This window comes from Vicugna pacos, chromosome 25 (genome assembly GCF_048564905.1).
Source record: "Vicugna pacos chromosome 25, VicPac4, whole genome shotgun sequence".
NCBI lineage: Eukaryota > Metazoa > Chordata > Mammalia > Artiodactyla > Camelidae > Vicugna > Vicugna pacos.
This window is the reverse complement of record NC_133011.1, coordinates 31,212,365-31,240,226: the sequence shown is the minus strand read 5'-3', so window position 1 is coordinate 31,240,226 and position 27,862 is coordinate 31,212,365. Positions and strand designations below refer to the sequence as shown.

Below are 27,862 nucleotides of genomic sequence, written 5' to 3'. Positions count from 1 at the left end.
GCTGTGTATGGGGACATTTTAAAAACAAACAAACAAAAAAAACTGAGTTCCATGCGCTGCTTGGGTCAAGAGGAAATTTTCCAAGCCATTCAGTTGTCCTATGTTGTTTCTAAGTTTTAAAGTCTTAACAGTATTAAACTGTGGACTATATTGTCATGTAGAGAATTTGCCTTGGTGTGCATTCCTTCCTCCTCTCCCCACTCTCTCTCTTCACCCCCCGAATATACGTTTAAAACAGCTAGTAATTTCTTGAACATTATAGAAATTTTAAAATGTTTCCGTTCTTTGGCACTTTTTCTTTTAAAGGATGGAGCCTGATTTTCTTTCCCTTGAACACGTGCCAGACTTTTAACTTTTTTCTAATGAGGAGAATGTGATGAAAGTGATGCCGTGTTATTTCCAAGGCCAGTTCGTAAAAGAAATGGCTTCCACTTGGGTCCCCCCAACCCTTCCATTTGTTTTGGAGGAAGCCAGCCACCATGCTGTGAGGACACTCGAGCAGCCCTGTGGAGAGAGGTGTCCCACTAAAAACGACCACTTAGCCCCAGGCAAACCTTCAGGTGACTCACACCTTGCTCTCTGTCTTTAGGTGAGACCTGAGGTCAGAGCAGTACAAGTCAGGCTGGCAGTCATAGGATTTCTGCCCCTACTAGCCTGGGCATGCGTATGCATATGGTGGGTCCAGTGTAAGTCAGTGTATGTCTCTTGAGAAAGAAGAGCTTACTGCGTCTCATTGCTGATGAGAAACAAAGTGATAACACACTACACTTTTATAAATTGGAAGAGTCATGTGGTTCATTGAAGGCATGGGTGTACCAAATTTGTTGTTCTATCAAATGACTTTGAGTTGAATTCATTAATCGTTTTGAATATATTATTATTACCTAAATACACACATCTACATCTTTCCTTAGCAATAAAGACCCAGGATATTCCTCTGCTAGATCTTCTTCTGTGATTAAAAAATAGTAATAAAATTTTTTGCACAAATCAAAATGTGTATTTCATTATCCTATGGTGGCTTCCTTGAGATTTATGCCAAGATATATTTGGAATATATTTTAGTTTATTCGTAACACATGGCACCCACTAGAAGTCTCTATAACATTGATAGTTTGAAAGTTGGGACTCTTAAATCCCTTAATTTTAGTGAAGAAAAAAACGACAATGGTATATAATTTGATTACAAGCGTATGATTTGGCAGTTTTGTTTCTAAAATGTAGCTTAATTGTCGTAAGTGATCCCATAGCTTTTTCATGTCAGGAAAGGAAGCACTTGGCTTTCTTGTTGCCTTCTCTTTTATTCTGCTTTCATTTTCATTTAGGGTTACGTAGTGAGTTGTTTTATAAGAACATTTGTGGTTTTTAAAGCAAAATTAAAGTGTAATGTTCACCTCAGATTTTCATTTTGATAATTTATCTATTTTAAGAAATAGCTCATCATGTGTAATGAAATCTAAGATTTTAAAGGTAAAGTGCTAATAAATTCATCAGTGTCTGGGAAGTGAATGTTTTTGTATCCAAGAAACTTCATTTTAGCTGGTTTCTTTAGTTAACATTTTCTCAAATTTAAAGGTATAATGTGAGGTGAGTTGTAAGTAGAGTTGGTAATTAAGTTTTGAGTCTTAATTATAATGGTATTTCCAATCCTCTGGTTTTCAGTGGGGAGAAAGAGTTTTCTTAACAGGGATGGATAGATAGAGGTAAAATAGAAGAGAATTTTAATAGAAAGATGCAAAAGAATAAAATGTCAAGAGGTATACAGAGAGCACAGTCTGTATGTTTTCCTATTTGTTGTTTCTCGAGTTTGTGGGTGATAATTTGATTTTTTTTTAATTTTTGAATTAAAGTAAGATTGTTAGTATAAATAAATAAGCAATGCTAAGCCCTTAGAAGTGAAGGCTTTCGATAAAAATATTGTAAATAGATTTTGGGGTAGTGATTTGAGCAAAATCTAAACAAATTACTTTGGACCGTCAAGGCATTCTGCATTTTTGTGGGTCCATCATTACTTCTTAAGAGGTGAAAACAAATAAAAATAATGAATTCCTTCAGAATGGTCAAGAAAGGAGACTTTCCCAAAAGGAGAGAGTACTACTCCTCAAATTATGTGGGGATAAAACCAGAGGAATTTTTTAAACTGCCTTTAGAAAATTGAAGTCTCTTTCCAGAATACTCTTAAAACTCCAGGCTCTTTGGAAATTGACAGCTTTTGTATTCAAGCCTTTGGCTCAAATACTCTGTCACTTGGAATCAGATTGGAGGTTGGGGGGTATAGCTCAGTGGTAGAGTGTGTGCACGCCCAAGGTCCTGGGTTCAATCCCTGATACCTCCAATTAAAAAAAAGAAAGTGTCAAATCAGAAGCTGTCTGGGGTGTGTGTGCACATGCACTTCCTCATTTGCTGGTCTGGAATGAGTGCTCCCAATTTTTAAATGAGTTAATTTTTTATGATGTTTGCTGGCAACTTATGGGTGCATGCTTCATGGGAAATTAACTGACTGTAAATGAAATTGGGAGCACTCATTCCACAACCAGTAGTTTGGGGTATTTTAAAGCCTCAAGATGAACAACAAAAATACTCTGTTAAGGGTGAATATAAAAAAAACATGTTTCTGCACCTTAATGGTCCAATTTTGATAGAAGTAATAAATTATAGCCACCATTTGTTGAGTGCCTACTATATGCCAGGTGCCTGTTGTCACTTAATCATCTCAGCAGTCCTGTATGGAAGACATTATCTTCCCCAGGTTAGGGGTGAAGGAACCTGCTTTAAATTACTTACACAGCTAGTAAGTAGCTACAAGTTTTGAAACCTAGTTCTTCATGATCCTTGAGCTGCTGAGGCAGAATTGCCAGTTTATTAACTGTCAGAGGTGAGTGACTGACCCCCAGCAGGGCATCAAGGATCCAGTGGGGTGCAGAACTTGTGGGCACACCACCCTGAAGTGCTTCACATGTGAAGAGAGACAAGTAAAACAAGCAGTGACCCGTGGCATGAAAGTGTGAGACAGGTCAGTTAAAAGAGGGAGCAGTTTTGATAGTTCAGATACAAACTAGAGCTGGACTTTAGGACTTTCCACAGAGTATCTCTCCCAGCCCACTCCTGTTACTAAGGCCTTGATAGTTAGCCTAATTCATGCATGAACAGTGATGCACTTAAAGCAGTATATTCTCTTACGCAGGCTAAACATGCCACCCGCATTTATTTGCTGTGGCTTAGTTCAGACAGATTTGGGATCAAATGCTGATTTAGCCCTGATTGGTGGTGGGGAACATGTGGACAGAGAATGCCTTGAGCAGTTGATTGTTCATTTCTGAAAGTGGGAAAATAGTTTCTATCTCATTGGACTGTTGTGAAGAATTAACATGAGTGATTCAGACCCAGTGTTGGTGGTGGGGATGATTACCTTCATCTTCATCAACTTGAGGCTTTCTCAAATAGTGGGGAGAGATTCAGGACAAGGCTAGTTTGTCATCCTAGACCTACTACCATGGAGATGTGTGCAAATGGCATCACCTTGCCCCCCACCCCACCTCAGGCTTCAGTTTTCTTATTCCTAAAATGGGGCAGTAATGCCTACATTATTGTGGAAATTGGGGAGAACATATATGACACTGAATGTGATACTGGGACATAGTAATCAGTGATAATTATTATAGTTATAGTTAGTTGCAAAAATTTAATCAGAGCTGCAAAAAACTGTAGCCAGTATTTATTCAGATAGTTTATTTATTCTCATATCCTTTTATCTTTCTGGGACTCCAGTTACGTTTGTGTTAGACTGCTGGATATTGTCCCCACATGTCATTAAGACTTTGCTTATTAGTCTTTGTGCTCTTTGTGCTTCAGTTGGAATAATTTCTACTTAACCTGTCTTCAAGTTTACTGCTGCTTTCTTCTGCAGTGTCCAGTCTGCTATTAGTCTCACCAGTTAATTTTTTATTTCAATACTGTAATTTTTAGTTCTTGGATTTCCATTTGGTCCTTTTTTAGAATTTATATTTCCTCTGAAATTCTTCATCTCTTCACCCATTTTCTCCAGCTTTTCCTACGGATTCTTGAATGTTTTTATAATACTTATTTTTAAAGTTGTTATATACTAAATCCAATATCAGGGTTGTCTGTGTGTCTCTTTCTCTTGACCGTCCTTTTCTCTCTTGATTTTTGGCTATATTTTTCTGTTTCTTTGCATGGTTAGTAATATGTTTGCATGGTAGACACTGTGAATTGCATGTTGTAGAGACTCCAGATTCTGTTCTTTTTCTGTGAAGTGTGTTTTAAAAGTACATTGTTAAATTGCTAGTGATCACCATCACCTTGATCCTGTAAAAGTTTTTCTTAGGGTGAGTTTTAGTTTTGCCCCTACTCCTAGAATATAGCCCTTAGTCCGAAGGCATGGACCTTGGGGTTTCAGCCTAAAGTGTTTACCAAGCCCTGCCAACTTTGTGCGTCTTGAATTCATACTTTCTCGGCATTGGGAAGTGGCTGAAATCTGCTCGGCTCTAAGATGTCGTTTTCCACTGGGCTTATCATTCATGCATGTGCAGTTCAAGGTCAATCAAGGATTTGAAGGGAGACTATATACAGATTTGAGGGTTCTCCTTTCTGTGACTTCCTCCTTTCTAAAATCCCCCCCCATTAATTTCCAGCTGCTAATGCAATCTTGAACTCTGACCTTTGGCACCTCAGCTCAGTAACAGGCCACTGTGTCTGCTGAAGTTCTGTACTCCTTGCCCAGCATGGACCGAAGTCTGCCTTCAGTTAAATGTGGTCTTCCCCAGAGCAGTTCCCTTCCTTGAAGGATAATATCCCCTCCTGTTTCTTCATATTTTTGTTTCCTTTCCAGTGGCTTCAAATGGTTTTTTTATATGTTGTCCATCATTTTTCATTGTTACTGACAGGAGCCTTGTTGTAGTACAAATTACTCTGTCAAGTTATCAGCTACAGACCTTTGATTATTAAAATTATATACGAGTAATTAATTTATTAAGCACTTCTTGAGCATATAGCTGTAAGGAATTGACAGAACACTGTTGGCTCACAGGAGGTTACTATGCTTTAGGGCAATTGGACTTGCATAAATAATTAATATATGATGGTATATGACAAGTGACTTAAGAGAGGTATACCTTCAGCTCAGGTTAGTGGAGTTAAAAATTGGGGTTTCATTTATTCAGTCAAAACTATTAAGTGCCAGAGAGGGAAGTGGGTAATAGGATGAACAGGTTAAGCAGTGATTTCTGCACTCTTGAACTCAGTTTATTGCAAAGTGAAATGTATTTACCTACAGTCATGCTTTATTTGAGGTTAGGTTTTAAGGTGTGGGTAAATAGAAAGTAACCCATGGGGTCAAAATGAGCCTTGAAAATCTTTGGATGGCCTATAAAGTACATTTAAAACGCAGCTCTTTGGGTGTTTTTGCAAAGTACTGGTGTTACTTTAGGAGCCCTGCTGTTTAATACACACACACACACACACACACAATTTTTAAGCCAGTCACCTTTAGCCCAGGGAGAGGCTCCCTCTTTGAGCAGGTGAAGAAAGAGCAGGTGGCATCAGTCCTCCTGCCCCCGGGACACATGTCATTGAGAGGAATGGGGGCCCCGGTGCTTCTTACGTTGTTTTTGCTCTCTCTGTCTTGTTCTTTCAGATTTACTAAGTTAAATCGCATCAGGTAAAGGCACAGATGTGTAACCCCATTCGTGGTTTTTCCGTCCTTCTCTACTAAGCCTCTTTAGCATTTAAAGATTCAGGTTAGCGACGAGCTATAGTTTTCCTTCAGGAGCACCTTTCTCCTTTGAGCAGACCCTCCTTGACAGTTTCAGTCAGGGTTCTGTAGCCTGCCTGTACCTCACTGCCTCTTACTGCAAACTGCATTTTGACCAGGCTCTTGGGTGACTGATACCTCAGCAAATTCAGATTATTTTTTCCTGTATAAAGACATTTCACTTAAACTGTTACAGGGTCTGGAGGAAAACCAGGGTCTTTGGGGTTTTTTTCTGTGCATGATATTCTCTCCAGGTTTGCCTAAACCATTCCTCTTTGGCACATGCTCTCCCACCCACCTGGACTATCACACGTGAAGCAGCTCCATCACGGTTCTTCACACAGAGGCGACCGTGCTCTGCGATAACCCCTTGGAAGCAGTTGTGTGTGTGTTGAATTGCATTTGTGGCTTTGGATGTGGGCAAGAATTCTAAAGTATTTGTTTCCAGGACTGGAGGGACTTTCCAGTGGAGTCTTTAGCCCAGAAAGATAACTACTTATTGATTTTTCTGATGCCCTGTTTGGGTATGGAAATCAAGCAAGTTGCTATTGATTCTGAAGTGTTCGTGGAGCATCAGTCCCGTAGGACAGAACACTCGGGGGCTGTCAGAGGATGACTTGCATGGACGGTTTGTCGCTTGCATTCACAGACAGCAGAAGGATGTTCTTTCCCGTCTCAGATAATTGATCACACATACACTTTTTCTCTGTGGAGAATTGCAGGGCACTGCTACCCTGGAACACCTGGGGCTGATTTTTTTTTAATGGCATTTTCGGTTTAGATTTTTTTTCTCACTGTGGAAGTATAATGTGTATGAACATCTTTGATAGAAAAGAAAATACAAATCTGCTGGGTTTCTGTTTAAACTCTTTCTCGTTGTGTGCATTCTCCATCACACATGGCACACTGCAGTGACATCCGCACGTGTCCCTCCACAGCCCTCCTCCTGCTTGTCTGTTGTCCTCCCTCAGGGAGAGGCCTTTTTCCAGGAGTTCTGAGTGGAGATGCCTGTGTGACTGTTGTGTCTGGGGGTGTTCTGTGCTGCGTGCCCGGTGAGGAGTGAGGGGAGAGCAGTGGCCCCGGAGCTGGAGAGCTGGTATGTGACCTCTGCCCTAGACAGAAGTCGCTTACATTTCTTAGCAAGTCCCTTCATTTCTCAGGACCTCATTTTCTTATCTATGAAACAGAGAAGATGATCTTTACCATGTCTATTTATGAAAGAGTTAGTGGTTATAAAATGAGAGGAAAACTCCTTTGCATCAGGCTTACCTGGCAGGGGAGACACCATGATGGCCAAGGTGGTTCTCCCAGGGCGAGGCTCATCCATTGCACCCCGGATGTGCTGAGCCCTGCAGTTTCCCCAAGTGCATCATTTGCGGTAGTAAGGGACTAGTAAGGGACTGCGTTCGTGCTTTCCTCTCTATTTAAAAGAAACAAATTCTTCTGCAACCTCAAGTGCATAGTCATACCCTAAGGGGAGTTGACGCCTTTCCCCAGTGACCTTTCGATCTCTTCTGTAGTCATGTGCTGTTGCCTCCCTCGACCTCACTGTACTCTGCACCCATCGAAGGCAGGAAGCCTGGTCTTTAGATTCAGCTCACTTTTCTTCTGTGAGTCTGACTGGTCTCAGTTTGTAGATCCCTTTTAACCTGAGGGAAAAAGTGAACCTTCTATGAATTTAAAAAAATAAAAACTTGCGAGACAGAATTTTTCAGTCAGTTTTAGGGGCTTTTGGTGCCCTTGAAATTGAGATCAGAACCATTGATTGATATAAATAGTATGTTAGCACATAATATATATGTGTAATTAATACATAAATGAATGGTTACATACATAAGCATTGATTGGAAATGTATGCTTAAAAATGTTCTACTGATGAGGATGGATGATCAGAAATAGTCTTGGGAGCACCGGTCCAGAGGGGATCTGCTCAGGCTCGGTCCTATCCTAGGACCTACCCCGTCTGCCAGGCCTGCCCCTCCTGGGGTCTTGAGTTTTTATTTTCTCTCTGATTATTTTCCACATAACTTATAAATCAAGAAACTAAAGCCATGAAGGACTGCGAGATGCACCCAAGGCCACAAACCCAGTGACCTAAATAACCTTTGTGTCTCAGTGCGGATGCATGATGAAAGTTTATGAATTAATCGTAAAATGGGGAGCCGTGTTTCCTGAAGTACACCTGTTTCTGAGGAAGCTCGGCTCTGTTAGACGATGGGCACTCATGCTGTGGGACGCTGGGGGAGGAGAGGAGTTGGTTGTCTCTTTTCTAGCTCTTCTTAGGGACCAGATCTCAAAGCATTAAAATTACCTTGAGAGCCGTCAGCAAACCGAAGTGTGATGTATGTTTTATCTGACAGCTAGGAAGCCTGAATAATGGAGCCAGAAGAGAGAACATTTCTGCTTCTGCCATATGGAGTGATGTTCAAGTGCCGTTTTAAATGCTGAGTAATAGCCCCGTGGAACTCTGCAGGCATCTTTCCTCAGGCCCTGTTAGTTAATGGATTTGTCAGTGCTGCAGAAATGGGAGTCTGCCCGCTGAGTTTCCAGATAACACCCCAGGGGCTGGGGCACATTCTTGCAGAAGCTTGGCTAGAACTTTGAAGGAACAAATCCAAATTCAAAATGACCTTGAAAAATCAGAGGAATCAATCATCCAAAGTGGTATGGAGAAAGACAATTTAAAAAAAATATGCAGTGGGCTTTCTGCCTCCAAGGATGTTGCCTTTAATCGTAACAATAGATTTGTGCAGGAGGTGGCGGTGGGAGCAGGTGGGGAAACTGAGGCCCAGGGATGTGAAAGAACTGCTCGTAATCAAGTGGATGTTCTCTCTGAACTAGAGAATGTTGTATGTCAGAAAATACAGACTTTGGACTCATAAATCCAGCCTTCATCCCCCAATGACATGGTGTCTATAAAATTAAAACATGTTGTTTTCAAATTTACAGGATGGCTGTTACCTGGCTTCATGGATTGGCATGGGGAAGGGGATCTGAGCCCCAGTCTGACCATGAACAGGGATGGAGGGCAGTGCTTTTAAACTTAGCGTCCCTGGTTCTAGACTGAAGACAGTGAGCTCTAGAGAGACCCAAGGCCCCGTGTTAGTTACGCCGTGTCTCTCCGCACTTAAGCAGGCACTTGCTTCTTAATCCCTGGGTACTTGACGGTGCCTCTATGGTAGGCTCTTGCCTCCTACCTGGAACGGGCATTACCCCAGTCTGCTTGCTAACCAGCTGTTCGTTCTTCAGGTTGCTACTCAGTTCCCATCTCTTGTGAAACCTAACCTGCTCCATCCAAGTTTTGCCATGTATTCATTTATTTATCGGATATTAAATGGGTGCCTATGACAGGCTGTGTTAAATAAACTATATTTTCATACAGAGGAGAGGAAAGTCAGAACTCTTCCTCATGACATATGACTACATCCATTGCTGATGGATTAAGTATTTAAATATTAAGAGAGTAAAACTGAACTAAATATTAGAAGGTTTTAGGACATATTTTAAATAACATTAGAACCCTTCTTCGTGCTGTATGAATAAATATATTGCATTGGATTAAAGATTTATATGTTTAGAAAAAATGCTGAGTATTAGAAGGTTTTAGGAGCATAAGCAAGGCAGGAAACCCAAACGTCTTTTGGGTAAAGATTGGTATATTTGACTACATGAAATTTCATAAGTTCTGTATGACAAAGGACACCATAAAGAAAGTTAAAAGACAAATGAGAAGGGGGAAGGTACAGCTCATGTGATAGAGTGCGTGCTTAACATGCATGAGGTCCTGGGTTCAATCCCCGGTACCTCCTCTAAAAAATAAATTAAATTAATAATCTTAATTTATTTAAGATTCTGCTTTTGTGAATATATCCTTCCAGAGCTAAAGTAACAGCACATAAGAGCTTGTGTGTAAGAACATTTATTGCTGCATTAGTTTTCGGTGGCAAAAATTAGAAGTTTCTCAGTAGGGGGATAGTTATGTAAATTATGGTAGGGTTTATTATGGAATATAATCACAGTTAAAATAATTAGGTTTAATTATATCAAATATCTTGATCTTTATTCAGTAGGAAAAAAGCAAGCCGTGGAGTCTTACATCCAATACCACATTTGGTTTTTTTAAAAGTGAGAAAAGTGGAGAAAATTCTTACGTGTGTGTATTTTTTAAGCATAGAGAAAGTTTACACTCCAGACTATTAACTTTGCTTATTCTAAGGAAATAGGATTGGAGAAGAGGAAATAGTAATCTTTATACATCTGTGTAGTAGTATATGAATTATTTTTGTAATTTTAAAAACAAGTGGAATTAAATTTACAAAAGTGCGATTTGTGCTACAGATAGAGTAAAGAATTTGTCACTTCCCCCTCTCTGCCAGCACTGTGATTTATGACATGCGTTACATGGCTTTATTATTGCAGTTATAGCTCATTATATTTTCATCCCTGGCACATGGCCCAGGCTGAGTCTTTTTTGAAGGAAGAAAGAAGACTTGTTCCAGGAGAATTCACTACATGCAATACTAAACTAAGTGCCAGGCCCAGCGCTGGGAAGTGGGTAGACAACAACAGATTAGGTAAATCTGGGCACCTGAGCATTGCAAGCCATTGAGGAGAGAGTGAATGACAGGCTTGCCTGGGAGGTCCCACTTGCATTTGACCTTGAAAGAGGCAGAGTAGGCTGGAACTGTGATGAAGCTTGGTGGACTGGAGAACTTTGGCCGGGTTGAATGATTGTGGTATGATGGTGCATGTATTCTGTCCTCCTGAAGATTTTTCTGGTATTATGAAAGTGAGATGATAAAAACAAGTTGCTCTGGACTCTTGGCATGTAAAGTAAGTTGCAGAAAGATCCCGGAATAGAAGCTGCGCTCCCAGGAAAGAGAGTGTGGTGAGCTAAGGAAGTAAGACTTGCTTTGGAGTGAGGGATGGTACCTCCTGTTTCATAAACACCCAGCGTAGGTCAGGGCCTGGCTGAAGCACTTCATAGGCTTTTCTCATCCATTTCACTTGATAACTCTCTCAGGTAGGCATTACTGCAGTTAGGAAAGCAGGGTCAGAGATGATACGGAAATTGCCCTCAGTCCCCTCCTGATAAATGGGAGACCTGGGATTTGGTCCACAGTTGTCCTGTGTATCCTGGAACCCTCCAAAAAACAAAACAAAACAAAAACAAAAACAAAAGCAAAATCACTGTGATGCTGAGATTCTCTTTGAATGTCCATCACATCAGAACTTCAGCCCTTGGTCTCAGGGTGAATGAAATTAAAGATATTTTTAGAGACTTGCCATGTACTTTCTAGATGTCATCTGTCGGATTTCACATATGAAGTTGAGGCCAGAAAAGTTAGACCTTGCCTTTTCCAAGGTCGCACATGGCCAGACCAGACCAGACCAGAGGGAAGTTCAGAGCCACGTTTCTGCCCCACCCAGGACTGTGCCCTCCCCCGGGCGATGCCTCAGGGAACATTAGGTTCACTGTGCTGGTCACGCAGGGCTGCTCTTTAGGGGAGATTTATGATGCGTGCCTTCCAGGCCTTCTTCGCATTAAATAGAAGTAATGCTTTGTGGTTCTCCATTGTTCTCTGTTGTTACTGCTGCTGCTGTTTTCCCAAAAGAGCTTTCACATCAATAATGACATCTTTACCTCTTAGCAGTCAGCCTCCTGGAGCAGGCTGAGCAGGTATTATTAGACCTGCTTTACAGATGAAGGCCCCGAAGAGCCGCAGTCGCCTGGCCCAGGGTCATACGGAGGAGGCTGAAGCCAAGAGCTGGATCTTCAGGTCCTCCAATCACTTGACATCTGGCTCAAATCAGGCGATTTCTAGGGGCTCGCACACTTAGGCAAGCGCACTGGCTTGGAGCACAGGCTCGGCGGTGTGACCTTAGGCAGCTTCTGCCCTCTCTAAACCAGTTTCTGCAACTATGAAAAGGGGATAATGCCAGCATGTTCTTGTGAGCATTGAATTCTCAGGAAAAATACCTAGTACAGTTCCTGGCACATTGAATCATCAAAAATTTAAACTATAATTAGCTATTATTATTATTGCAGTTAATAACTATTAATAGTTATCATCATTATAATTATATCATTGTCATTATTGTGGGACAGGAAGTCTGTCTTACTTGCCTTTTTTCCTTAGTGTTTATCATTAAGCCTTTCACACAGTCGATTCCAAATGGATATTTGTGACCCACATTCTGAGGTCCGTGATGGTCCTTCCTGAGTCTGTCGGTGAGAAAGGAAGGGGTTTGGAGTCAAACAAAGCTGGGTCCTAATCTGGCTTCATCATTGAGTTTCACTTTTCTTGTCTATAAAACTACTGCCTTGGAGTTTGGGGATCTTCTCTGTGATGGATCCAGCGACACAGTTGGTGCTCAGTAAATGGCAGCAGTAATTGCAGTAACAGAGAATCAAACGTGGGGTTGGCGCCCCAGTCAGAAGGGCTTGTGAGTTTCCCAGCTTTAAGGTCTAACAGGTGACAGTTAGGCAAACGCCCCTGAGAGAAAGACTTGTACCGTGACTGCTGTGCCTCTGAAGATTCTGCGGGGGGCCTCACTGGACAGGTATACTAGGTATTTTACAAAGAATATTGAATTTCAGTGTATCCCCAAGGCCCTTGTTAGTGCCAGCCCCTAATGTAAACTCTGAGTGCAAGCATTGATTTCAGACTATTGTTGGAAGCCCCTGCCTCCTGGCCCAGGATGGGCGGCTTGCTGTGGTCACCATCGTGTGGTCCTTGTCATAAAAATCTGATCGTATGCCGTACAGGGTCTTATTTAATCTCCACGATACCTCTGTGAGGTCAGTACCATTATTACCTCCATTTCACAGATGGGAACGAGGTTTAGAAAAAGGTAACGTTGCTTGATCAGTGCACCACAGAATGTATGCGATAGACTTGAGATTTGAACCTGGGTCTGTCCCACTTTAAGACATGGAGAAAAGTCCCCAGCTCTGAGATTTAAAATCTCTCATTTAAGTTCCCTTACTTATGAGTTGTTTGACCTCGGAGCATATGTTTTTGTATCTACGCAGTGAGGATGATAACAGTACTTACCTCATAGACTTGAAGTGCTGTGCGTGAAGTGCTGAGCCCAGGGGCTGGTGTGGACTGAGGCTCAGTGGCCCAGCTATTAGCAATGTTACTCCTGGAGTAATAAATCACCACTTAGGCATCGCTGTGGCGACTGAGTGCTGGGATGTAGGTAAAGGCCCTTTCGAGCCATGTGGAACATGCAAGGTGATTCGTGTATGTTAAGTCGTCTCTCAGCAGAAATGCCAGCAGGTGAAATCCTGGCTAAGTGGCCCTTTCTGGTCCAGCTGGTGAACTGTATTATTTTGTTCTTTTATCAGAGCTGAAAGACGTCACTCAGCTCTTAGAATTATCTTGCATTCTGCAACAGTACCCTGGATGCCAGAATATCCCTGCAAGTATCGGAAAAACATGGGTCCCTATAATGGATGAATCATATTTCTCCCTCACCCTATTTTTTTTCTTTCATTTTATCTTTCCTTCAGTCTCTGTCCTCACCTACTTCACCAGCTCCTACTTTACCAGCTTCCCAGAAGCTACCAAGCACTGGGGTAGAGCAGAGACAGAGCTTGTCCTGCTGTCTGACAAGTCCTGAGGCTGTTTTTTTTTTCTCCCCAGTCCCATCCTGGCCTGTGACAGTGCTCCCCCAGCCAGAGCCTTTAGTTCCCTCTCCTTCCCTAAACCCCGGAATTTACATGTACATGTATGAATGTGTGTGTACATACATATATATACGCACATGCACACGCGCACACACACACAGAGGACCCACGGTCTGGTCTGTACTTATCCAGGCTCACCTTCTGCCTCTCTCACCTCACATTTTTTGTTTCATCTGCCCAGTAAGCATAATTCTTCCTTTGCAGAGTCCAGAACTCTGTGAAAATTGGGTCAGAGAAGGTTCTCAGCCAACTTCCGGTGGACCCCTCTCTGCCTTGGCCAAGTCCATCTTATTTTTTGATGGGTCTGTCAAACTGAGAGCTTCTCATAATACTTTCTGACTCCTGTGTGAAAATCCAAATTCAGGGTCGTGGCTGTGTCTAGGGAGGGTGGGAGGGAGGAGATTGGGGTTGGGTAGGGGGACAAGGTGCGGGAGAGAGGAAGTATTCTGCAGTATTTTATTTCTTAATTGGTCGGTGGGCACATGGGTATTTTGTTAACTAATGATTTTGATTTGTATCATCTGAAATATTTCATAATTTCAGACAAAGAAAGCAAGCCTGCCACCTAGGTTTTACCTCTGAGACCCTTTCCAAGAGAGCAGTGAAGCAGGCAGCTGAGCCCTTTCTTGCTGGCCTCCAGAAGCAGAAAAGGGTGTCAGGTGGAGTGGGATGCTCAGGGGCGAGGTGAGGCTCTTTGGCCTCAGACAGAGGGTATCCGGGGTGGCTCCAGCTTAGAGGGAGATCAGACATGTGCATCCTGTCTGTGCAGCTGATGTGGCCTTTGTGTTTCTCTGAGCCGCTTCTCTGAGTGAACCTAGGCAGTAATCAGAGCTGCGTTTTATCTTTTTTTAATATCTCAGCCTGAAATGCTGACATCCCCTGTGGGCACCATGCATTTTTAATGTGGTGATGATGAGAAGGCTGCTGGGGCCTCGTTTCATTTCACTGTGGGCCGTGACCTTCGTCATGTTTAGACCCCCTTCCCGCCCCAGTCCCAGCTCGTGCTGTTCCGTGGTGCCCATTGCTCCCATGCAGTTACTGAGGGTATGTTTGAGAGTGAAGTATTTCTAGATTTTATCTCAATTATTGAACAGCCTAGGAGATTTAAGAAATGAATGCTTCTTAAATTCCTGAAAAACAAATCGGCGAATCCACGTCAACAGCTCGTTACCAAGTCTGAGCTTCCTAGGCTGAGCTCACTGAAACACACGCGGTGGGGTTTGTTGGGTGGGGCTGCAGAGGTCAGCCAGAGGGAATCCCTGCCTCTCGCGGTCTGAGGGCAGGGAGAGTTGTACTTACACGAATATGATACGATATGGTGGAAAATACTGCAGTAGAGATACAGAGAATTAGGGGCAAGGAAGGGTCATTGCCACCGAAAGGAAGGCTTTCAAAAGAAAGAGCTGATGTTTGAATTAAGCCTTTAAAGCTATGATTTTGATAGATAGTTCTTTGTTCATTTATTTGTTTAATAAACATCAGACATCCACTGTGGGCCTCCGTACAGAGTCGCACTTCCCTGTAGTCCATGGCAGAGGAGGAGACAGGTGCAGAGCTGAAATGCTTCCACATGAAGGTGGTTCACACCACCTCCACTCACAGTTCCTTGGTCAGTGCCTTATTGCTTCAAGGTGTGGAGACGTCAGTACTCCTTTCCATAAGCCTGCAAGGATTGGGAACCTGGGTGTCCGTGACGAGTGGCAGTGTCTCCCATGACTTAACAGGATCACACTGGGTTGCTATACTGAAAACAGACTGTAGGGGAACATGAGCTTCGACAAAGAAGCTTTGCAGGAAATTTTGCAGTGATCCAGGCAAGAGGTGATGTTGGGAAAGGTTGATAGCCTTGGGGGTGGGGAGACAGTGTCAGATTTTGGATGTATTTTTAAAGATCGAGGCCAGTGGATTGCATCTGGGATCTGAGAAAGAAAACTCAAGTATGACTTGCTGGGTTTCAGCCTGAGCAACTACAAGAATGTGTTTGCCCTTAACCCGCTGAGATACAGAAGACTGCAGGAGGAGGAGAATGGGGCAGAGCATAGTTATCGCGCATCCTAGTGGAGACGCTGAACAGGCAGTTGGTTGATATACGTCTACATTTCAGGGTTGGATCTGGGCTGGGGGTACCGGTTTGGGAGTTGTCAGCTCATAGAAGTCATTTAAAGCCGTAAGGTTTGGTGTGAGCCCATGAGAGTGAGCATGGACATGGAAGAAAAGAGGACCAAAGACTGAGGTCAGGGAGATGAAGGACCAGCAATGACACTGGAGAGGAGCCGCCATGAGGTGCGAGGACAGTCAAGAGAGAGCGGTATCCTGGAAGCCAAGCAGAGAAAGTGCTTCCAAGGAGGGAATTATCATTGCTTTACAAAGTGTTCATTCTACTGAGAAACTTGTGTATATTTTATTGCAGCTCATGAGCACCGCAGTCTTGTAAGGTAGATATTAGTCTGCATCCCATGGATCAGAAAACCAAAGCTCAGAGTGGGACGGTTTATTCACAAGTATTAATACTGCTGTGTGCCAACTAGGATAGTAGCCATGGAAGTTAAAAAGCTAAAGGTAGCAACGTCATAGGTGGTGAAACCAATCTTGCAATCTAGGTCCATCTGATCCACACCAGCACATTTTGCACCAGGAGTTAATATGTGAAGAAGCATCTTACAAATGCTATTCCTCAGACCTGGGGCTTAGACAAAAATTAAAGGAAATTAGATTAATTACAGAGGAAAAAACATTAGAATCTGTGGATGTTTCTTTTGCATTCCAAGGTTGATTTTCTAAGGAGAATTTTCTCCTTGTTTGCTGAACATCGTAGTCTCTTAATGTCTTGGAAGCATGATGATAATTTGACCCCTCAATGTGTGGGGAGTCTGTGGATTAATTGGGATATAAGTGAACTCAGTGCTCTGATAGAAATGGGGAAACCGCCTTTGATAGAGTGAGAACCCTCAGTGCGCTGCCAAGTGCCTTGCAGACATGTTCAGTTAATAATTGATGCAGTTTCTCTTTGCTTTCCTTTTGAGAGTTTCTAGTGATCAGTGTTCAGAGTAAATCGTTGTTATGGCAAACTCAACTCCTCTTTTTCTTTTTTTAGATCATGTACAAAATGAAGAAAACTATGCACAAGTTCTTGATAAGTTTGGGAGTAATTTTTTAAGTCGAGACAACCCAGATCTTGGCACCGCCTTTGTCAAGTTTTCGACTCTTACAAAGGAACTGTCCACACTGCTGAAAAATCTGGTAAGCCACTTCCTAAGTGATTTTTTAAAATTACAGCCTGATCAAAGTGTAGTAAGATCATAAAGGGAACAATGTAATAATCCTCTCCCCAGTCCTCAGTCTGGGGGGCAAAAAATGAAATAAAGTAAAAATAAAAAACTTTTCCAGTCCTTAGTCGCATTTAAGGAAAATAACATTGTAAAATGCCTAGAATCTGTACCTCTAGCTCAGCTGGTAACAGGATAGGTTTTTAGATTCTGAGAGAAACTGGTTAACCTGAATTCTCTTCCACATTCTCCCATCGCTGTTTTTGTTTTTGTTTTTAGATAAATTTTAGCAGCTCTTGCCTTTCGATTAGTTGAAAGAGTGATGATGACTTCTGTGTCGAGCATAACCTGTGACCCTTCACTTGTATGAATACCCATCATTCATTTTCGTCTTTGATTTACAAATAATTAGCCTCTCCCAACTCTCCACATCTGTTTAACCCTCTACCAAGAAAAAGATGTTAAGATTTGGGGACTCTCTGGTTCCAGAAGTAGTGACAGGAAGAATCCCTAGAAATCGGGGACCCTAGAGGTGCTGACCCTGGGGGGCAGGCACAGAGTGGGGCTGGGAGGACCCATTTGCCCGGTGGTGTCTGGGCGTCCCCAAATTGTACCCACCCTCCCTCCCTCATCCTCACTCTTTGTTCATACTGGGAGAGGTTTATTCTGTGTAGCGTGACCACCATATGCACGAGTTAATTTAGTCAAGTCTCTTTTTTTCCTAAATCCCAAGAGATAGGGGCACAGGGAGGTTGAAAAGTGCCAAAGGAAAACTATGTTGTACTTTTGTAGGCCTTTTCCCGAAGAAGAGGAGCTATTTCCTCCTCTTCCTCCCCCAGTCTCTCAGCATTGTGTCTTAGCCTCCTTTGAAGATCCAGCACTCAGGCTTAAGATGCCTTGGGTCGGTTGCTCGTATCAAATAGACAATCCATGGTCTTATGTGAGACTCTTTGTCACAAATCTAGATGGCTAGTTTTCAGATGAATGCACCCTGCTGGAAAATGAAAGCTACCTTTCTGTAGTAAATTCCCCTAATTATTTGACCAATCAGAATATTCTTTTTTTATTCGTATCTCACTAGATAAATATATGTATGTATGCATCTGTCTTCCTGACAACTTAATTCTAATTGGTGGTTTGTACCATTGAATTAGTCTTACACAGTGACAACAAATCTTAAAGAAAATAAAGGTTGAAAATAGAAATATGTCTTCTTTTCAGAAACTGGAGAAAGGGTAACTCTAAACTTAGGACTTATGTGATTTCTACACTTGGGTTTATTTGACAAGCCCATGGTACTTCTATAAATCTTAGATTATTTAAATCTCTTTAATTCAGATGGGGCCTCCCATTTCTCCTTGCTCTGGGTATTGCCTGCCTTTTCGTGGGTGCAAAGGAAGTGAAACAAGACTGACAGTTCGCTTTGGCCGTAACTGTGAAAGCCCGCTGGCTGGGGGTGGGGGGAAGTTGTGTTTTCCTGAGACGGGCGTTTTTATGGGAATATCTTGCTAACCTCTAGTTTCCAGGAGATCAGATGTATCAGGCTTAAGTCAGTAGTCATCTCGTCCCTGTTTCCTGGCCAGTCCATTTCCACACGTCCCTGCACCATAGGTTCCTTCAGTGGAGGGATTTGTGTGTGGAGTTAACGTCGTCCACACAAGTCAGTGGCCGCTCGAGCATCATTCGTTGCCTACATTTGCCCTAATGAACCGGGCAAAGTGCTCTCTGTGGGGTTCTCACTTAGCGATTTACAGCAGTCTTGTGGTGGTTATGCCTTTAATCCAGATGAGGCACGGTGAGATTGTGGCTTGTTCCAGGCATGCTGTTTGTGTCTGGGTTCCCAGCATTCTGTCTCTGAAGCCACTGTCTTTCCCAGACGACGCTGTCACCCCATGTTCCGGTTGTCATCTTTTCCCAACGAGAGGTGCTGATCTAGAGAGCCCCTAAACATACCCCTGGCTGCAGGCTCCTCTTTCCATGTCTCCCCGAGTTTTAAGGAGTAGAAGTCTAAGAAAGATCTGAAAGAAATTGTTGGAGGATTTTTCAATCAATTAGAAAAAAAAAAAGAAACCAGAACAATTTTCCCTTGAAAAGGGGTGGTGGCATTTCTAGTGAGGGAGCAGACATGACAATTGGCTTGTGCTGTAGCTGGTTACTGAGGGAACACTTCTGACTGAATCTGGGCAGTCCCAGGGGTTTATACAGCCCCACAGCGGTCAGCAGCTTGCTGCTTCCCTTTTTATGTTTTGCCAGGAGAGGGAAGCTCAAACCAGGCTGACTGACAGGGCCACACCCTGGCCCTGGAGCAGCGGGTGCAGAGGACACCAGGTCCCTCAGGGAAGGAGGGGTTCTGGGTCGACTGTAGCACCTGCAGGCCCCAGATGAGTTTAGGGGAGCACCCCCATGGGAACCTGTTTTTCTCAAGAGGTTCCCGAAAATTCTATTCTCTTAGGCTACTGAAAGCTGGAAACATTAAGCAATAATAGATATAGTTGAAATTCAAAGAGTAAGATAAAAGAAAGTGCTTTGGTATTTTTTAGATTTTCTCATTTGTATCCTCAGTACATCCAGCAAATACCAAATGTCTATGATAAATCCTGGAAAATGTCGTTTTCTAATTAAGACATTGCTTATAATGCAAACTTTAATAATTCATATTTTAAAATTACTTTTTTTGGTAGAGGAAAGGGTAGATTTGGATTCATGTCTAGCTTTCTGCTTTTGACTAACTCTAGAAAGAGAAAACTTCCGTTATCTGTGTTACTTCTAAGCGATCAGTATTGCACGTGTATTGCGTTCAGGAGTTTCTGGAGAGTTGGTGACTCAGTCCCCATTTAGATGTTTGTTTTTCTAAACTTTCAGTGATTAAGGAAGGTATGATGATCAAGTGAGGTGTTACATGAGAATCCTGCCAGCTGCACAGATGTTGATGTTAACGTCACGTGGGCTGAGGCTGGTTTTTATTAGCCACCTTCTAACTCTTACCTAACGAACGTCAGAGGACCGCACAGAGGACTGCAGTTGTAGCTGACGGTTCTGTGACCTCACATCGGTCCTGCACCAAGCCAGATTTAAATGAACTTGCTTTTCTTCCTGGCTTTGCTCCCCATGTGCTAGAAAATCATTTTTATGAAAAGTTGTTTTACCTTATGGTATAGGATGGGAGAGGCTGTGATGTGTAAGCAGTAGGAGGAATATGGGTTTTGATCTCAGTCAGACCTGGAATCCCAGCTCCCAGCTTACTGGCTTTCTGGCCTAAGGCAAATCACTTAACTTCTCTGATGCTAATTTCCTTACCTGTAAAAAGAATTAGTAGTATCTGTTTCTTGGTAGTGTTCGGACTCCCTTGATCCTGGCAGTAAACCACTAAGCACGATGCCTGACATATGGAATTCGTTTAACAAATTCAAGCTTTTATCATTATTTACATCTTCTCACTTGATCTCTATGGCAGTTCCCATGTGATGGCAAATGTGGATAGTCACATCCCATTTTACAGATCAGTGCATCACATCTTCTGAAAATAATATGCCTGGGAAGTCGTGGAATTAGGGCTTGAGCTCAGGGGAGTTTCCTGACTACAGATCATGCACATATGGATTCAGCAATGCTCCCCCCTCCCCAAATTACAAAGTAACGGCATTGCTTTTATAGACCATGGCTGCTAATGGCCGCTCTGACATGATGACTGGAACCCGTACCAATAGGTCCACGTCCTCCATGTCCTTTTTGTCTTTAGGTTACTAGGTGCTTTCTTCTCTGCTTTTTCCTCTTTGATTGCCCTCATCAGTGAATTACACACTTTGTATGGAAAGACCGTTAGCCAGTAGTTCTGAAATTTTTTGGTGTTAGGACCCCAATTGTAAAAATGATTGAGGATACCAAAGAGTTTTTGTTTATTGTGGGCTATTTCTAGCCATATTTACTATCTTAGAATTTAAAACTGGTAAACGTTTTAACGTATTAGTTAACGTTTTAATGTATTAATTCATTTTGTTGCATTAAGTCGCTTTGGTTGAAGTAGACAAAAAATTACAGCCTTCTACAGTTCTGTGTATTGGGAAGAGAGAAAAAGACTCTAAGAGCCTTTTCAGGTAATTATCAGTATTTTTCTTTGATATTACATCAAAACTTTACAAGTGGTGGTTTCTTAAAATTTAGTAGCAGTGTGAATCTGAAACCGTATAAATGAACTTTAAGGATTTGGAAACTCAAGCCCATGGTGATAGAGGTTTTCCAAAATTTTAACTTTGCTCTGAAAGCTCCAGTTTTATCGATAACAACAAATACTGTCACTTATTTACCTTGTAATGACAAGCAACTCATTTTCAAGAAAGCGTTTGCCAGATACCCAGTCTCAATGCCACAGTTTGTCAGACATTCTTTCAAGGAAAAGAAAAATGGTATTCCACTAAAAAAACTAACAAAACCAGATAGTTCAGCTTGCAACTCAAAAAATGGCATACGTGCCTCTTCTCAAGCTAACCATCATATTTTGTTACGCCTTGGAAGTTCATTATTTCTTGTGCTTCTTCCTCTTTCATCAAACAGAATATGAAAAAGATGTACACAAGGATTGGTATATAATGAAATCAATCATTTTTTATTTCATTATGGGTGTTCTTAAATGAAAATAGCCTTTTTTTTTCTAACTGCGAGAGCATGACCATGAGGAATACAGTGGCTCCAGTCCTGTGCCTTGCATCACATGAAGGCATTATCAGCAGTTTTACCTCCTTTACTTCTGCACAATCAGTGCAAATGTCAAGACAGTGAACAAGTCAGATAAAACCTCTTAGTGTTATTATAAAAATACTTTTGACCTTGGGGACCTCTCGGGACCTTCAGAATCACTGACATCAGAAGTCAATGGCTTTGTTGTAAGTCCAGCCCTGCCACTGAGTGAGTTAACATTGCCTGACTTATAAATGTGAACTTTCTCTCTAGGGGAATGAAGGAGAGTACCTCCCTTCCTACCCTGCTGCTTGTGTGAGGATCAGACCTACCACCCATGTAAGAAGCTGTGTAAACTGCAAAGTCCTTGCGTCATAGACACTGAACTTTTGATATATTGGTAGACTATGTTAATATTGATACTAATGTGGCATTAATGGCCACTGCAGGGACTTTATTGGTGTATTTTTTTCTTATTATAAAAGAATACATGCCTAGTGGGAAAAATTTAGAATACAAAGAGAAAGTTGCAGGTTCTCGTTTATAATGAGATAACTATCTTTGCTGATATTTCAGATTTTTCTTTTTAGTACTCTTTTCAGCACTTCGTGACTCCACCCTGATATAGATGAAATCGCATGTCCTCAGCAACTTTGTATTTCTGTGGATTTCACTTAGTGTTGGCATTAGACCATATGCACTTTCCTTGGTTGGGACAAGTTACAGATTCGGAAGCTCTAGAGAATGACTTTTGAAAGAATTTCCTGTGATGGATTCCTTATCCCTGGCAGTTAAGCCCTCATCCCTTTCCTGTTGTGATAGCCAATGCCAAGATGTCTGCTTGCTGTGAGCACCTGGGAACCTAGGTAGTCGGCCAGAAGGAAGATAGGGGACTTTCCTGTCCAGTGGGACTACCCAGGTACATTCATGTTCTTTATACCACTGTGCCTTTTGACACCTTTAAGTGAAAATAAGAAGTTCCATAAAGCAGTAATGTTTAACAAGATAACCTTGCCATTTATGGAGTTTTTTGATTAAAACCTAAGTCATCCAAAAGAGAGAGAACAGATCAGTGGTTACCAGGGATTGAAAGAGGGGGTAAGGTTGTGACTATAAAGGAAGATTTCAAGGGAGTTCCTTTGTGTTATGGACCAGTTCTCTGTTGTGACTGTGCTGTAATTGTACTGTAGCTATACGTGTGGTAAATTTCATAGGAATATACACAAAGACGTACAAAAAAATAAGTGCATGCAGAAACCGGTGAGTGTCAGGTAAGGTCTGTAACCTGGTTGATCATCCTGTGCCTGTGTTGATGTGTAGGTTTTGACGATGTGGTTTACAGCACATCTAACATGTTACTGCTGGGAAAAGCAGGTTTATGGGTACAAAGGACTTCTCTGTACTATTTTTGCAACTTTTTGCGTGTCTGATTTTTTTTTTCAAAATAGTAAGGTTAATAAAAATGTAAATTATCAGGGAAAGAAAGTTGGGGAAAGTCTTTAATAATACAGCTATTGCTGGGGAAGTCTTTAATAATATATTGTGATCTATTGTTACATAAACATTTCAGAATAGAACAAATGTAAACACCAAACTCTCACCTGTCTGCTCCTCCTTCAGACCACTTCCTATTCCTTTTAACTGATACAGGTTTTCTAAACCAGCCTTTCTCTGTCTTTGGAATTTTTCCCTCTCGTTGAAGACCCTAATGTGGTCACTGTTCTTCAGAGGTTGAAGTGATCAGCTGTTTCCTCCCAGAAGTGAATTTGTTCATCATGTTTGAATATGTCTGGGGAATGCTGCCTCTTAGTGGTGAGAGACCAGAGAACCGTGGGCGTGATCTATTTTGTTAATGTTTTTAATGTTTGTGGTGAGGTTTTAAGTGTGTGGGCTTCCCTGTGAAGTATCTTTTGTAGGTTTTGTTCATAGTCTGTGCTTAACAGGTAATAGCATTTTAAAAAAATCATTAGAAATATTTCTTTAGTTGACTTACCAGTCTGTCTGAACTCATCCTCCAGCTGAAAAGATGCCTTCCCAGTCAAAGTCAGCTCCAGCCAGAGCAGATGATTTGTTGTTCCTGAGCACAGGCTGTTTCTTGCTTCCATGTCTCTTTTTACATTTGCTTCCTTCTATTTCAGATGCCCTTTAGTTAATATGGTAATGATAAAGGCTTCCTTGTAAGGGAAGAAAAAAGAAGAAAACCAGGATGATCTTGAATTTTAACTAAGTATTTTTTTTCATTTGATTAAATATACAGTACCAAAATTATGTTGTCTTTTGTTTTTTTTAACTATTACAAGAAAAGCAGTGAAGTGAAGTCAATATTGGTACACAGTGCAGGGTCCGCTCTGCACCCAGTGTCAGGCCATCTTCCTGTGATGCTGGCAAAGTAGTTAAGGAGTCAACAGAGCATTGCATCCATTTAATTACCAAACCACAGAAATGGGACGGGAAGGGAGTAATTGGTGGATTGAAATAGATTCTCAGTGGGCAGAGGAAAACCATTACCCAAGAGCCCCAAAGTAGCAGTAGTTTCAGAAATACATGTAAAGGCTCTTTTAAAATAGTAAGGGGTGCCCAGAAGGATTCTGGTACAGCCAGGGCTCTGTGTTTCTGACTCCTTCTCTTCCCTGAGCCTTTGGACAGTTCCGTAGCTTGCTTGAGAGCTGAGCCTCCTGTAACAGTTAGAGAGCAGTTACTGCTTCAGAGCTGTTGAAGCAAAGCAAAGATTTCTTCAGCTGCATAGCATTTCCTGTTTGCAGTCTCTGACTGCAGCGTATGGTGGTTTGGGTTAAGGATTTTTTTCTTCCCCCTTGCATGAGAATAGCTGGAAATGTGCAAGTTGGATCTAGATTTGTAGCAAGCAGATTATTTCTCAAGTTCTTTGAAGCAGAAAGGTGTTGAGGGCATGGGTATCCTTAGGAGTAAATTGGTAGTCCCTGGGTGCTCTGGAGTATAGAATACATTTTTAAAACCTCATCATTTTGCAGGATGGTAGTCCATGATTGGAAAATTTCAGCATTTGATCTGCCAGACATTCCCTCATGTCCTGAGATGGTTCACTGCCAATTAGTATTGTGGGATGTTTCGTGAAATGAGATCTGACCATGTGGGTGGGAGAGTGGATAGGAAGGAGATTTTGTTTTTCCCTTCTGTTATTAAAGTTGTATGTGTTCACTATAAAAACTTCAGCAATATGGAAAATTTTAAATAAAACAAATATAACTGTGTAATTCTAACTTGTAACTATTAATATAATACTAATATTATGCCACAATTTCATAGATTTATACACAGAGAGAAATAATTTATACATACAGACAAATACATGCTTTTGTATTTGTGTGTGTGTCTATTACCCAAGTCCACAAACTCTTATCCAGAGTCCTTGGGGTTAGATGTTTCTTCCAAATTAAGAATTTCAGATTCCAGGAGGGTTACAGTGTACCATATACTACTTAGTGCCCCCTAGTGACTTCTCAGGTGAATAGTTAACATGAAATGGGGTAAATTATGAGTCACACCTCAGTTCAAGACCAAGCTAACCACCAAGTGAAGTCAGGAAAGGTCAGGTTTTGCTACTGAAGCAGTTTTGTTTTATTTTGTTTTTAAACAACTTGTTTTATACATGTATTTTGCAAACTTTTTTAGAAACTTGTTTAGCTCTTCATGGCCATACAAATAAAATTGCCAAATCACTTTAATAGGCTACATAGTATTTCACAGTTTATAACTAAACCATAGTTCCCTATATATAAGGATTTGAATTCTACGTTCATCAATACAGGTGTGCCTTGTCTTAAATACATCCAGTATACAGAAACCCTGCTATTCCCCAGGCTGAATTTTAATATGGTTTCTTTTTCTTTTTCTTCGAAATTTCAAGGATTTTCGATTAAAAATGTCTTAAATAGGAAGTTCAAATAATGCATTTGAAGTAGGACTGGTTTTCATCTTGTGAATTTTATATGCATTGAATAACACTTTTCATTTAAAGCGTGTGTTTGTGGTTATGTGGCTATCAAGTGTTATTCCACTCACAAAGCAGCATTTTGATGCTAAAAGAGACTTAGGTTTTAGAGCTCTGGTTCTGTGAGAGAGGACAGAAGAAAAAGGAGGAAGGGACGAACTGGCCCTTGCTGGAGGAAGGAGGTTCATTAGCCAGAAGAGAGGGCTGTGTGTGGAGGAGAAAGCCTCAGATTGATGTCAGAATGCTTTAGGACATCCCTAACATTTGCTTTTCAGCATCTCTTTTAAAAACAAAGATAGATCTGGTCTCACCCTCCAAGTCTTCGGGCAGGTAAAGTTTTCATTGTTTTTATGGTTAACTTTTGTTTATACGTATAATACTGACAACAGCAGCGTGTATATAGTGTGCTTACTACCTGTCAGGGCAGGGTTTTAAGCACCTTGCATGTTGTATTAGCTAGGATAGGTGACGGTGTGCTGCAGTAATAAGTTAACCCCCCGATCTCCATGGCTTAACGTAGTGGAGGTCTATTTCCTCCTCATGTCCCCATGTCTACTGACAGAATCTGCTCTACAGTAGCAGTAATTCAGAGATGTAGGCAGAGGGATCACCCCCCCCCCATCTCAACAGGGTTTGCCATGCAGAGGAAGAGGAGAACTGGAGAATCATATGAAGACCTGTCACAGCTTTCCCTGATGTGTTAGTTGTTTGAGTTAAGCTGTGTTCTTGGCCCCACTTGCAGGAGACTAGAAATAGAAGGGAGCAAATGGAGTATTGCTGTTTCTGCCTTATCTGTGTGAGGCCTTCACATCAACCCCTGCCACGTAGTCGCCATAATCATCCTTACTTAACAGCTGAGAATACTGAGTCACCGAGAGCTAAGTAGATACTGGAAGCAGCCTTCAAACCCAGGCAGTCTAGTCCAGAGTCCATGCTCCTAAGAGTCCCCTTGACTTTCTCTCAGAAGATGTGGACGTCCTTTTGTGGACATAACATACAGTTTACTTTTAGTTTTTTTCAGTAGAAAGTATTGATTTAAAGAACAGCAAGCAGAGCAACGGCATAGATGTTGCGAGAGTAAAGCAGACACTGTTTTGAGATAACTAGCAGCCTTCTGTCTGCACGCTCTTGGTCCCAGAAGCCTCCAGCGCTCCTTCTGGGCCCAAATCTCTAGGTACTTTGTGAAAAGCAAATGCAGATACTTTCTTGGCTCAGAGAATTCTGCCAAACTCAGCCTCACACACACTTCTTTGACCTTTTCCTCTCTTCCTTGATGTCCCATGCCAACCCAGGCGAGGCCTCTTACCTGGAGTCTCCCAGTCTGCCGACCTGCTTCACGTTAAGTGTTCTGTCCTACTAGTTTTGGCTTTCTCTGCAGAATATGGCTTCTCTTTATCTCCACTTTCTGTAGCTCTCCGACAGGGCCACCCACTCCAGCCCAGACTCGTCGGCGGGCACTACAGCCCAGCCGGGGCACCTTCTCCCGGGCTGACACCAGCCAGCCCCCGGGGAGCATGGATTAGCAAGGGGAGCATGGCTGGCTCTCGGGCTCCACTCGTACCTGCCGGGTGGGTCTGAGCCGTGCACGCCCTGTGCACCCATGCTCAGCGGCCAGGCTGGGCCCAGTGCGTCTGTTCCCTCTTGCCTGGGGACGGGAATATCAGAGTGTGAGGCACCTTTCCTAAGGGTTTTCCTTGAAGCGCAAATCCCATGCCTCGTTCTTTGATGGGAGTTCTAGAGTGCAAAACACAACATAATACCCTTGAAGATTTACAGTTGCACATTTGTACATGGAAAGCTGGAGACACCCTGCAATGAAAGAGACCTGTCCAACTCAGTGCTCTCCTAACTTGCTTGACCACAGACTTTCTTATTGTATAAGAAACGTGATCTTCCCATGGCCTCACTTTGAGAAACACTCATTTAGATGTTTTGCTGAATCAGGTGATCCATTCATTTGTTGCTTGTTTTAATTTTTTTTCCATTTCACATCTCCTCTTCTAGAATGTATTTCTTACTTAATATTTCAGTATATAACTTCGAAGGACTTTAAGGGTTTTTTTTGGGTGTATATGTGTATATATGTATATATTTTTAATTGAAGTATAGTCAGTTTACAATGTGTCAATTTCTGGTGTGCAGCACAATCCTTCAGTCATACATGAACATGCTTGTATTCATTTTCAAATTCTTTTTTGCCACAAGATATTGGATATAGTTCCCTGTGCTCTACAGTGTGAACTTGCTGTTTATCTATTTTATAAATGTTAATTAGTATCTGCAAATCTCAATATGTTTCCTTATTTAGACTTTTCCTCTATATTTTAGCTCAAAGCCCTCCCTTTGGTACCTTTAGGTTTCAACCTGGAGAAGTGGCCTATTGATTTCTGTTGAGAACTAGTAGCTTACTACGTCTTCCACTAAAAATGAACAGCCCTTTTATTGACTTATTGCCCAGCTGTGTTAAGCAGTGGAAAGTTCAGAGG

At 41.9% G+C, this 27,862-nt stretch overlaps 1 protein-coding gene and 1 non-coding gene across 9 annotated transcripts in view; both read left to right on the top strand.

Annotated features, from left to right (window-relative positions):
- Positions 1–27,862, top strand: part of ASAP1 (ArfGAP with SH3 domain, ankyrin repeat and PH domain 1) — a 311,752-nt gene that overhangs the window by 189,909 nt on the left and 93,981 nt on the right. For all 8 annotated transcript variants that reach the window (XM_072949721.1, XM_072949722.1, XM_072949719.1 and 5 more), the window contains one exon: positions 16,561–16,706. In XM_072949721.1, the coding sequence (XP_072805822.1) occupies positions 16,561–16,706 (146 nt within the window). The remainder of the gene's footprint in view (positions 1–16,560; positions 16,707–27,862) is intronic.
- Positions 7,032–7,191, top strand: LOC116285428 (U1 spliceosomal RNA). The gene has a single exon (XR_004195114.1). It is a non-coding gene; the product is annotated as a U1 spliceosomal RNA (small nuclear RNA).